General features: G+C 32.9%; 1 protein-coding gene across 2 annotated transcripts in view; it reads right to left on the reverse strand.

Moving 5' to 3' along the window:
• Window positions 1-14220, reverse strand: part of LOC115225425 (protein unc-80 homolog) — a 318484-nt gene that overhangs the window by 163137 nt on the left and 141127 nt on the right. For both annotated transcript variants that reach the window (XM_036498583.1, XM_036498580.1), the window contains 4 exons: window positions 6730-6852; window positions 3139-3338; window positions 2095-2307; window positions 594-776 (listed from right to left, as the gene is read on the reverse strand). In XM_036498583.1, the coding sequence (XP_036354476.1) occupies window positions 594-776; window positions 2095-2307; window positions 3139-3338; window positions 6730-6852 (719 nt within the window). The remainder of the gene's footprint in view (window positions 1-593; window positions 777-2094; window positions 2308-3138; window positions 3339-6729; window positions 6853-14220) is intronic.

Here is a 14220-nt window from a genome sequence, read left to right on the forward strand (position 1 = left end):
GTGGTATGGTGCAGAGTCCTGTTGCAAGACACAGGGTCTTCTAGCAGCCACCCTCTTGACCCAGGGCAGCACTATCTCCCCCAGGTACTTGATGTAGGCTTCTGTGTTGAGTCTGAGGCCATGTGGGAAGATGAATGGAGGCATAACATCGTCATCACTAGTGATCACTCTAAACACCATGATGTTGACTAGAAGTTTGATTTTTATCACTCTCAGTACATGTCCTCAGGCGGACACTCAAACACTCTGAAATGTTCATATTGGAGCTTCCGATGCAAATGCCAAGCAGTAAAGCATGTCGTTTCCAAATATCTGGCAGAGTGAAATGCATCATGGTGCTGTTTTTCTCACAGAATGGTGTGCTAACAAGTTTTCTTTTGACCTAAATGCTTCTACAAAATTGCTAACTATTAATTGTCAAGTTTTATTTTTTAACTACAACAATCTCTCTCATGCTTTCTATGATTCTAACTGAAGAGGGCTTGTGAGTATAAAGAGAGGTGCCATTCTTCTTAGGGCACAAGTACAAATGATAAGATTAATAGTGCTATAATACGAAAGTGGGAAGTAAAAATTTCATTGATGGTAATTACCTGAGTGGTGATATATTTAACAATTGGTAATGGTTCAGCTTTTGCCTTGTGTGGCTTTTCTTCTTTCTTCCAATGTGGAGAGCTTAATTTTAATTTAGAGAGGGATACGTCTGATTTAATTTTCTCAAGGAGAGGAGTACTCTCCCTTCTACGTGTGGGTGATGCTTGCTGAAAAAGGGACTCCTGGAAAAGACAAACATGGCAATTATCATAAGTAAATTAAATTTAAACCAAGATTTTATGGTAAAATAAAGCCCATATTTTATATAATGTAACACAAACACACTATAAAAATAACTTTTAAACCATTTTTTTTACAAATTGCATGAATAGGTAGCTTCTGCAAAGTTCTAGATTTACTGGAATTACAAGCATTTTTAAGGGAAAATGTCAGTCTTAACAATTAAGTAAAATAACATAGACTAATTTCTTTAACATGTCTCTTAACCCATTGGCATTTGAGTTGATCATATCAGGCTCAAATATTCTACCTGTTTTAATTTAATTTCTTTTTTGTAATTTACATGAATTATAGATCACAAAAAATAAATCTGTGACCTGTTTTTTACTTCTAATGAGAAGTGATTTCATTTTCAGTTATGCAAAAATATCTTTAAGAAGTGTGTAACCATTACATTTTTCATATGCATTCTTATCCTTTATGAGCTATTGATAGGATTGATTATGCATTAATGAATACTGCTGACCACAAAAACTGCAGTAGTTAAATTTATTACAAAATAATTTGGGAAATAAAACATCCTATGATAAGAGCTACAATTAATTGAATTGACAGGTTTAGTAGTAAACTGGATGCTAATATGCTTAATGCAGTGATGAATGAAAGTGATTATCTAAAAGACTTGGCAGGGGAAGCAACAATAGAATTTAAATGAATGAAAATTAATTGAATATAGAATGCATTAGGGGAGGAGGAGAAAACGGTTTAGTATAACCTGTTTCATCATGACTGTACTAACCATACCTAGGAAGTGGAAGAAGTGCAGTATTTTTAAAGAAAGTACTCAGGAATTTATAATTGGGGACTGCTTCCTTAATTTGCTGTGCTAAGTACACATCATTTCATGGATCTTGAGAAGATCGTCCAATATTCAAATATGCCTTAATTTGAATTACTACATGAGGAAGAAGACTTCCGATGTTCCAATAGCATAAAAGTGTATTTTCCAGCATATAAGTTGAATTTTCTAGACCAAAACTTACAACGAAAAAGGTAGGTTGACTTATATGCTAAGATGACTTTGAAGGACCAAAAATTCTATGTGAAATGTAGCAGGATTTGGAAAGGTAGTCGTGATGATGATGTTTGAATGCTTACAGTTCATGGTTACAATACACACTTCATTGACTTGTATATTGGAAAACACATGATTTAACTCATAGATACACATACATACAACAAAGACTGCATAAATAAAATCAATATGTAAAGAATACATTGTCATCCTTGCTATATAATTACTATTTGTAAAGAACATACTTTTCTTTTGAGTTTATCCTTCTGCAATGTAGAACTCAAATCAACTACTTTATGAGGTTTCTTCACTTCCACTTCTTTTACAGATTCATATATTTTATTCACTGCTGTGATTAAGCGTGAACAGCTGCGCCGCTGTCGCTCATAACAATATGGGTGACAATAATTTTGGTGAGTACAAATGAAATTAGACAAATTGGCAAGTTGGACAACAATCTGAAAAAAAAAGAAGAAAGAAATTCATTACATAAAATAAAACAACAATACTGACTGGTGTTAGTGCACAATACACTGAATCAACAATATTAATGGTGCTTGTTTTAATGTCTGTTCTAGCATGGTTTAGACAGAAACTGATTTTGAAGCATGCCAGTATGGAATAGGGATGCTAAATGATGATGAAACTGATGCTCTCTTTCTCTGTCTCTCTCTATCACACATACACACACACATATGCAGTCTGATGAAGCTAAGCAAGTCAAAACATTTCCCTTCTTAAATGTTACTAAATATGTACTACAACTAAAACTTCTGAGAAACAATTCAGTTTAATGTTAAACTATTTTAACCTTTAATGATGAAAAAACAAAGATATGATGATGATGATGGTAATAATGATGATGATGATGATGATGATGATGGTAGTCTGCTGTAGTGTGAGAAAGGTGGTTCTGCAATTTCTTGCTGAACAACCTGCACCAGATGATTTGTTAACGATGATCAAATGTATGTGTTATACATTAGCTCACTCCCTCCATCAAATCAACATTGCCTGTACAGGTGCACACTGTACTGTACATCAAGTGTTGAAGTGATCACAGACCAACATGAGATGGAGAGTTTTCTCAAGAACACAACACACCACCTGGTCCAGGAATTGGAACCATGGTCTTGCGATTGAGAGTGTAACATCCTAACCATTAGGTCATGTGCCCTCATAGAAATAAAAGTTCAACATACATCTATAGATAAATTCAATGATATATTCAATTTATAAAAAAGATTTCTATAAAATCATTGCAAAACATTCAATTGATGTCATCTTACTTTAATCCATGGCATATTTTGACCCAAGTTTTTCTCGTCGTAGGCATCTTGATCAGTATGACTTTCTTGTGCTTCATGGTCACTAGTAGCTTGTTGTGAATCACCGCCTTCCATTTGTTCCTCTTCTAAAAACTTTTTATCTGACCGGATAGACTGACTACTAATCTTTCTGGAACGTATGCTTCCAAACCGCTTGATACCTGACAATCAATCAAAGAAAGGTTTCAATAAATGTATTGAGTGCATGTGTGTGAGCATGCATACATTAAAGATATTCTAATAAGGCATCAAGCTAGCAGAATCATTACCATGCTAGACAAAATACTTAGCAGCATTTTATCTGTATTTACATTGTGAGTTGAAATGCTGCTGAGGTCAACTTTGTCTTTCATATTTTCAGGGTTGATAAAATAAGTACTAGTTGAGCACTGGGATCGATGTAATCAACTAGCCCCCTCCCTCAAAATTTCAGGCCTTATGCCTATAATAGAAAGGATTGTAATACATTCCAATTACAACCATTCTAATTATTACATATATAGGCACAGGCATGGCTGTGTGGGAAGAAGCTTGCTTCTCAACTTCATGGTTCCAGGTTCAGTCCCACTGCATGGCACATTGGGCAAGTGTCTTCTTCTATAGCTTCATGCTGACTAAAGTCTTGTGATTGAATTTTGGTAGATGGAAACTGATAGAAGCCTGTCATATATAGATGTATATATCTGTGTGTGTGTGTGTGTGCATGTGTTTGTTTGTTTGCATCCCTCCACCATTTGACAACTGGTGTTGGTGTGTTTACGTTCTTGTAACTTAGTAGTTCAGCAACAGATATTGATGGAATAAGTAGCAGGCTTTAAAAAAATGTCCTGGATTTGATTCATTCAACTAAAACCCTTCAAGATGGTGCCCCAGCATGGCCACAGTCAAATGACTGAAACAAGTAAAAGATAAAAGATATATGGTGTAATGACATAACACCCTGTTGTTATAAGTTAAATAAGTAGATGAGTAATATTTTTTTCTAATTTTGGCACAAAGCCATTTTATAAGACATAGAAATTGAGTGAAATCATTTTTGATAGTGGCGTACTTAATGGAATTCTCCACATTTCATATGGCATAGAATGCACATTTTGTTTTTAATTGTCAATTAATTCAGTATCTGCACAGTAGTGTGCACAAATTTCATCAGCACAGTGAGGTATTCAATGTTCTGTTTACATATACATACATGTGCATATGAAAACAAGATACACATTTGCATGCACACACACACACACACGTGCACTCTCTCTCTCTCTCACACACACACTATGTATATAAGAAATATTCAATGCAAAATCACATAGTAATCTTTTTAAGGAGAGAAAAACCTAATAAAATAAGTGCCGATTATATATTGGCATTAATTCTATATCCTTCCTTTAGAAATGCTGGTCCCATGTCCTATGCTGAAAAAAGAGACTAATTAAAAGAGAAGGAATGATGAAGTTGAAAGAATGTTGCAATACCAGACTTAGTCTGTGTCAGCCCATCTCAGATTTAAAATTTTTCTGGTAATAATTTCACATTTCACACATAAGGGTCAGTTTGATCGACTATATCTTTCTTAATAATTGTCCTGAATTTTAGCTCTATTTTGGCTGAAGAAATAATTGGAAATAATTCTGCTATTGATTTGTAAGGAGATATTTAATATTGCAGCAACTTAAATCTGTTGTGATCTCTAGGACTCATGAGACCAGAGATAAACCTAATTTCCAAGACATATAAGTAGTTCAGATTACAACACTACCCATCCTAAATTGGAGGTTTGTCTGTCACTGGACTGACTTCATAACTTTTGCAGAAACTCATTTACAGTAATACGAAATGAAGCATTTTACTCAGAAACAGAATGCCCTGCCCAGTCTGGGCAGTGAAACCACAATCTTATGATCCTGTGTGTAATACCCTAACCACAAAGCCATGTACCTTCATTGCAGCATTCATTGTCTTGAAATTGTGATTGAATATCATAAAATAACATTGTAAGATTATTTAGGTTATCATTGACAGGTATAAAAATAATAACAATGAACTTATTGCATACAGTGGTCAGGTGCACTACAACTCATCAGAAAAAGTAACTCAAAGTGCATGAACAGAACACAGAATAATGCACATGAAGGAAACATTGAATGAGTTGTTAAAAGAAAAAGTGTGGAGTGGGTATTGCACATAATGTTCATAAATTTCAGGAAGCATAGAAGATCTGAAGAACATAGTGGCATGACAACTAACAATTGATGCAGGTAGTTTATTCCATGCTTCAGCAATTCTGAACATGAAAAGATGTCACATATTTCCCAATAATCATCAAAAATTAATTTGGACTCATATTTAAGAGGAGGCAGTCAAAGATCTCAGTCAATGGCTGTCTTTATCATGTTAGTTCAACATATAATCTTTGTCCAGAGATCCATAATGGTTAGCTCATGCCAGTCCCTTCACTGGTGTAATTTTAATCTGTCTATTCACATACAATTATTTGACTTGGTTTGCAGATCTAGTTGATGGTTGTAGTGTAATATCACCCAGACAAGTGATATCTCATTTACTTACCATTGCGAACAATGGTTGTTGCTCGACCTGCTTCTTTACATCTAGAATGTCCTGGATTTTGCAAAGAGATCTGCATTTTTATTTAAGCAAAACAATGAACAAAAGTTTTTCAGCCATCATCACCCAACTTTTAATCAAACAGTGGAAGAGAAAACTAATAAATGATGTCCATCCTTTTTTTATGATAATAGGATGTAACCTGAATGAGATTTGACTATTTCTAGTAAATCAACTTTCTCTTCTTGGCTGTTTTTAGATGCCACTGCTCTCAGTCATATAAAAAAGAGAGATTGTGCTAGAATTACAAAACATTCTCTTGGTAGTATGAGAATGCTTCTTACTCTTACACATTTGAAAAGTTAGCTGAATGTAGCAGAAACCTTTTCTATCCTGTTGTCAGGTCCTTAGTCTCTGACTCTGTTGTTGTTGATGGATCTGTCAAGGTAAGATAAAATCCTCTAATACTTCTTTTTTTTTATTTTTACTGACTTAGTCAGAAGAGAAAGGGTAGCACTCATAACTCTTCACAGGGCTTCTGTAACAGGTGAGAAGATGTTATCTTCACATTTCAAACTTGGCTTGAATACTTTCAACAGAACAGACTCAACTAAAGCCATCCATGTGCTGGATTGTGGTATTAAATAGAGTGATGAATTAAAGCTGCTACTCAAGATAAGGCATGGTCCCTCTGATAAATTTCTACTCAGCTTTCATTTCCAATATTTCACCCATAAGGCTTTTGGTTGACCTGAAAATCCCATAAATCTAATTGCCCCTACATTATCTTATTGCTTCCTAGGGAAGATGGTAACACCACCATTTTTGAATCAATGTTAAAAACTGACCAATAATATATCATTTAAAACTAAACATTAACTATCCTATCTTTGCCTTGTTCCTTTCTCCATAACAAATTGGTTACCATGGGTTACTTTAGATCAATAAATATGAAAAACCTGGAAAGAGGAAAAAAAATTATGTACTTACTCCCGCCTTCTTGCCTTTTCAACCGGAAACTCCTATTGTGACGGAAACTTGAATTATGCCCAGGACCAGAACTTCGTCTAAAATGCTTCAGTAATTTCTGGCGACCTTGGGCTAGTCTTCTCCCTATGGGAAGGGAAATTTACATGTTAAATTGCACTGATCAAAAGACACTTTTCGATAAATTACTAGTAACATTCTAATGATGTTAACAATCATATGATAATATTTTTTTGTTAATTACTATAAAAAAATTCCAATTGTGATAATAAAACATTCTATTTTATGATGATAATCCAGAAAACCTTTCATATAAACTAAAAAAGAAAAAAGGAAAAAAAAAAAAAGGAAAATAAAACCAGTCCATTTCAAAGCACAAAAATGTAAGTCCAACATTCTTGAGTGTTCAAATGTAAAATTTGGATATGTGATACTTGCTATATTTTTTTGATGGAAGGAAAATCATCAAAATATGAAGAAACATAAGAGAAAGTTCTAAGAAATATTGAAAAATATATTTAACAAAAATACCAAGTACTGAGACACAAAAGAAAAAAAAATAGGAAAAAGAAACGGACTATACATGATAGTTGAAATAAAGAAAACTTTATATGATATTTTAATACACTCATACACACACGTATATATATATATATACACAAAATATATCAAAATATATTTCTAGATGTGTAAGTTTAGTACCATGATTAGAATATAGCTCTCCAAATTATACAAATTTATTATTAACTATATATATTTATTTGCACTTATCAGGTTTACTTATTAATGTCTATTGATTAAACTGGAAATATGTTCCTCTTCTGCAAGTAAAAAAAAAATGAAGTTTATAATAATTAAGTCTTGTGTATACAGCATCCATATAGAATTGGTATGAATGTCTTTTGACAGCATCTGGAAAATATAAACTACTGGTGCATTATGTTTTCCATCTAAGTATATATGGGATAATAAAGAAGGGATGTTAAAAAAAACAAAACAAATGCACACATACACAAAAACTACAGCGAAAATTTATATTACACAACTTAGATGTGAGTTAAATTCAAGTAAGGAAATTTCATATCACCTAAAAAGAAAATAAAAACTGAACTATTTAAAAAAATTAATTAAAAAATACTAAAAAACAAAATGATTATTGTATCACTATAAAACATAATGAAAACTTAGTTATTAACTTAAAAGAAAGAAATTGATAAACTGAAAATTTAAAAGAAAATTAAAACTGAAGTTGGTCTTTTCCATAAGAGAAAAGTGAAAAATAAATTTAATTGTATGATGAGCAAAATACACATGAATGATGTTTTGAGAGAACCAAGTACTAAAATCAAAGATAATTAAAAACAATAAAGTTACTTGATCAAATATCTCATTGAATATTAGTATTTTATAGAATGATAAATATTACTACATTTTGATAAGGTAAAATTGCACTATAGAACAGGGAAATAAATCTTATTACAGTCATGTCTTTAAAAGGGCATTAGCAGTTTAAGTGAAATCAAATGGCTCCTACCACAAGTTGACACCAGGCTGCAGAATCTGTTAATCAGATGCTTACCTCCTTCTCAATCGTGTTCGCCATAATTTATAAAAAGGATTTTAGAATTGTAGCTCTGTTTTTTTTTTAATCATGTGCAATTTAGGGATAAAAATACAAATGATATATGAACTCCACCAATATTTACTAGTTTAGGGATAGGGGAGAAAAAGTACAAGTTGGAACTATATCAACAGAGAAAAATATCCAATTTAAGAACAGAAAAATTAAGTAAGATAACACTAAGCAAACTATAAACTGTAAATATTCATGAATAAGAAAAGCGAGAGAAAAAATATTTTAGAACAAGAGAAAAATTTGGAAATCAAAGAGGTGCTCAATATTTGAATACAAGATTGCATTAAAAAAACATTGGTATAAAAGAAAATGCAAGAAACTAGTAATAAATAATATATATATGTATGTATAAATACACACACACACGCACACACAAAGCTGATGAGCACTCTATCACTGCTTGAAGTAGTATCAGAGTGAATCGGCATCTTTAAACTAATAAACACTACTAATGCATTCAGTATTTTTCTCATATTGGTACACCTATATTTATGTGGATGATGAATATATATATATATATGTATATATATATATATGTGTGTGTGTATACATATATGTATGTATGCATGTGGGTCTGTGTGAATGTTTACTAAACTATGCTATGTGTGTGGACAGTGATGTCACCTTCTGTGGTAGGGCCCACAATCAGTGAAGTTAGTTAAAGTTTACTGTTAACAAATCATCCACAAGCTCTGTTATTTCAAATTCATCTAGAATATAAAATCTTTTACATAAAAAACAACTAAGGATTGGTGCCAGGAAGTACATCTGGCTATATAAGTCCAACCTGAAATTTACTCCCCTCTAAACTAGACATTTAATGAAACTAAAGAAAGAACGATAACACATACACAACAAACATATAATCAAAGGGTCTATTACTGAAATATTATATGAAACCAAGAGAATTGTTTCTTAATTCACTTTAGAAAGTAATAAAGAGAAGAAAAATAATGATGTAAGATGTAGGGTTTACAGGGAGTTAACTCTGAAACAAGAAAGGGGCTATAGCTAGATCTTTCTGTTCCAAAAATATTTCAAGATGCTGACATCATAAGAACTTATAAACTTTCGAGAGAATGTGAAATAATTCTATTTGGAATTGGATCTTGAAGCAAATATAAAGCTATAAATTATAGCATGTAAATATTGGGTTGAAAAATCCTTTTGCATAGAAAAAGTCAAATGCTGCCCATGGGATTCAAACCCTCATCTACTAATATTTACATGCTATTTATTTAAAGCTTTATCTGTGCTCCGAGATCCAGTTTCAAAGATAATTATTTCACATTTCCTTGAAAGTTTATAAATTATTACGAAATCAAGAGCATACAATTCTCACTGGTAAGAACAAAGTTTCTAAAACAGATTGAGAAATTTGAAGGATTGCTTTGATTCAATGGTAGAACAGCTGCCATGTCTACAGGAGATATGGATTTGAGTCCCACAGGAAGCTTTCAACTTTTCCTGTCTAAAGGGGTTTTTAATCTAATATTCATACACTATCATTTATATCTTTATATGTGCTTTGCAATCCAGTTCCAAAAAGAATTATTAAGCAAAATATTTCTTTGAGGCATAGAATTCTTAGCATGATATCAAAGTTTTCACTAAGCAGCTGTTAAAAATTATGGTTTATATTTCAATTATTAATATAATGCTTTGTGTTATTCATATTCAAGATATGAATAACACAAATCTTCTGATGGTATTTATTTTGCAATTTATTACCTTAAGATTCAATTGACATTATACTACTTCTACAAGTATTGAAGCATCATTATTATATTTATACTTATGGTGAACAGGTAAAAGCATTGATAACATCTCAGCAAAACAAAGTCATCAACTTGGTTTCAATTCCAACTGAAAACCACTTCACTCACTTCGACTGCTTTATGCCCAAAGAGACAAGTCTTCAATTTTCTTTCTCTATTCATGGTATTTCTGACACTTCGTTACTTTATTGGAATACATCATTATTATGATTAAGGCAAACTGGCAGAATCATTAGCACACTGGGCAAAATGCTTAGCGACATTTTGTCCGCCTTTGCCCTTTATCCTTTCGGGGTCAATAAAATAAGTATTATTTCAGCACTGGGTCAATGTAATCAACTTAGCCTCTCACCTGAAATTGATGGCCTTGTGCTAGAATTTGAAACCATTATTATTATTATTATTATTATTATAATTAAATGATGTTTAAAGTAGCAAGCTGGCAGAATTGTTACTGTGTTGGACAAAATGCTAAGTGGTATTTTGTCCATCTTTACATTCTGAGTTCAAATTCTGCCATGGTTGACTTTGCCTTCCATCTGTTTGGGATCGATAAATTAAGTACCAGCGAAACACTGGAGTCAATGTAATTGACTAGTCCCCGCCTCCAGAATTTCAGGCCTTGTGTCTTTAGCAGAAATAATAATAATTATTATTATTATTATTATTATTAGATGCATGGTCTAGAGGTTAGGGTGTTAAACTCATGATCATGATATTGTGGTTTCAGTTCCTTGACTGGGTGGTATGTTGTGTTCTTGAGCAACGCACATCCCCTCACATTGCTCTGTGTACCTGATGCATAATGCACCATGTACCCATTAAGGCAACATTGATTTGGATGGAGGGAGTGAGCTTAATGTATAGCACATGCATTTGATTACTATAAACAAATCATTTGTGCAAGTCGTTTAGTAGAAGCTGAATACTCACATTGTCGTCTTTGATGGGAGAGTCCATCATTATTATTATATAAGGCAGCAAATAGACAGACTCTTTAGAGTGTCAACAAAAATGCCTTGTGGTGTTTGTTCTGGATTTTTACATTCAGAGTTCAAATTTTGCTACAGTCAACTCTGTCTTCCAGTGTTTTGGGAACTAAATTACCTATCAAGTAGTGGGGAGTGTATGTAATCAACTCTCTTCAAAATTACTAGCCTGAGCCTTGTGCATAAATTAAAAAGCTGGCAAAGTTGTTAGCGCATTGGAAAAAATACTTTATGGTTTCTTCTGACTCATAATGTTCTGAGTTCAAATTCCACCAAAGTTGATTTTGCCTTTCATCCTTTTAGGGTCAATAAAAAAAAAGTACCTGTTAAACCCTGAAATCAATGTAATCAACTAGTTCCCTGCACAAAAATTTCAGGCCTTGTGCCAAAATTATTATTAAATTTATACCAGTGTGTTGGGAAGCAGATATGGTAGGCTATCAGACAAAATGACCTGCAATATTTATTTACATTGTCATACATTCTGAGTTCAATTCCAATCAGAATTGACTTCTCTTTTCATCCCTGAGATTTAAAATATGCATAAGTCAAACAAGGGGGAATCAATAAAATAAGTACCACCTATATAATGGGTTCAATAAAATAAGCACTGGTCAAATACTAGGTGCTTAAATCAGATTTTACTGCCCATAAAATTTATATTGTGGCTATAACAGAAGTCAGTGCTCTTATTATTATTAAAAGAACTTTGGATTAATAGAATTGTTAAAGCATCACATAAAATGCCTTATGGTATTTACTCTGACTCTTTACATTCTGAATTTGAATCCTACCAAGGTCAACAATGCCTTTCATCTTTCAAGAACCAATTAGATAAAATACAAGTCAAGTACTGGGATCGATTTAATGAGCTAACACTTTTCTATCCCAATTTCTGGTTTTATGGTGAAATGGTAGAAACATTAGAGGTTTGGTAAAAAAAATATCATGTGATATTGTTCTGGCTCTCTATGCTCTGAGTTTAAATCTTACTGAAGTCAACTTTTGTTCTACAAGAGTCCAGTGAAATAAAGTACCAAGTACAAGGTTGGTGGCTTTAACTAAACATCCTCTCCTCAAAATTATCTTGAGCCTTAAATTATTCAATTATTAAATGATATTATTTAACTCTAGAATCGAAGGTCTTCAAGCCATGACAATCTCATATTTTTCCAAGGTGGGGCTCATCAGTATAGTTTTTTAAAAACATGCTATGGCAATTTTTTGAGGGTTATTTGGATGCTATTTTTAGCAGCTCAAATGACTACATAGCAACTCCCTTACTAGCTCTCATTAGATGCTACTTTAGTGGGTGAATGCTGCAGTATTGTTTCTTGATGCAAAGAATATCACAATCTCACTTTCTATCTTGAACAGGACATTTCATAAGTTGCATTAGTTACTGAGAAAAGTATGAATGTCATAAATGCACATTATTTACATTATTTACAATTGATGGATATTTGTCTTCATCTTGTTTGTTGTTAACACAATGTTTCAGCTGATATACCCTACAGCCTTCATTAGGTGTCTTGGGGAAATTTCGAACCTGGGTTCTCAATCCTAAGGTATTTTTCAATGTTATTGTTATTATTATTATTGTTATTATTCAGGTCACTGCCTGGAATTGAACTTGGAACCTTAGGGTCAGTAGCCTGCGCTCTTAACCACTACACATATGGCATAGTGGTTAAGAGTGCAGGCTACTAATCCAAAGATTCCGAGTTTGATTCCAGGCAGTGACCTGAGCAATAATAATAATAATGATAATAATAATGATAATAATAATAATAATAATAATAATAATAATAATAATAATAATAATAATAACAATAATAATAATAATAATAACAATAATAATAATAATAACAACAACAACAACAACAACATCGAAAAATATCTGAGGAATGAGAACCCAGGTTTGAAATTTCCCCAAGACACCTGATGAAGGTTGGAGGGTATATCAGCCGAAACATGTTAACAACAAACAAGATGAGGACAAATATCTGTCAATTGTAAATAATGTACATAATTCCTCGTCTCTTAAATATAGAACTGTCATAAATGCATCAAAATGTTCTGTTTCTCATTTTTGTTACTGTATCTTATGGATTTATATGATACTGAACATATAACAAAGAGGACTATTCCAAAAGTATAAAGTACTAAATTCATGTCAGATTTAGTATATCTGTACACAAAACACCTCCAGACTTTAGGGCTGTCTTAGCAACATTATAGGTTCCCAAAAAACTGAATACATTGGGCCCTGGTAATTGACAGTAATTTATAGCATACATAGATTAAAATTGATTCCTCGAACACTTGAAGCTTCTGGACAACTGCCCAGCGTGCCCATGCCTTCAGATGGCACTGTCAAGCATGCCTGGTGAGCAGGGTGACTAGAAACCTAGAACAAAAAAATACCTTGTCAAAAGCACAGATGAACCTAATGTAGAATCAATGACTAGATAACACCAAGGTAAGGGACTTAGAATTCTGAGTTAGTGTCTGGCATCTTGTAAGACCACTGGGAGTGAGCATTTTTAAAGTATGTCTCTGGAGAACATGTGAGTAGTCTTGGAAGGCATCTAGATGTAGAAGGAACTTTGAGCATAAGCCTTACCTGCTTGTGAGTGTTTGCGAAGAGGCAAAAGGTAAGAGAGTTAAATTTGATAGTATATTGGAGAGGAAGAGAACTGGGGATCATCTAACCCTATTCATTCTGAAGAAAGAATGATGATGCAACAAACAGACCCCAAACTCTGAGAGAACTGTCACTGACATGGCTACAGCATATGTCACAAGAAGTGGTGGTTGTATCTGATGTTTCCAACCCTCAGCCATGAGGATTGGGATATTCATTCATGTAACTTCAAGATAATCAATTCTATTTGCTTCATATTTCCTGTTTGATGCACACTCACACATATAATATAGAGTGGTGATAAACTGATAAAGTAAGACTAGTATAGGTATATCCCTTCACACACATATTTTTGATTCCTGATCACAATTAATATTCTGAAAAGAAATAGCTTCCACAAGGCTGACTTGATAGCAACACACTAAAACCATTTATATTTACAAG

Source organism: Octopus sinensis, linkage group LG2 (assembly GCF_006345805.1).
Source record: "Octopus sinensis linkage group LG2, ASM634580v1, whole genome shotgun sequence".
NCBI classification, from domain to species: domain Eukaryota; kingdom Metazoa; phylum Mollusca; class Cephalopoda; order Octopoda; family Octopodidae; genus Octopus; species Octopus sinensis.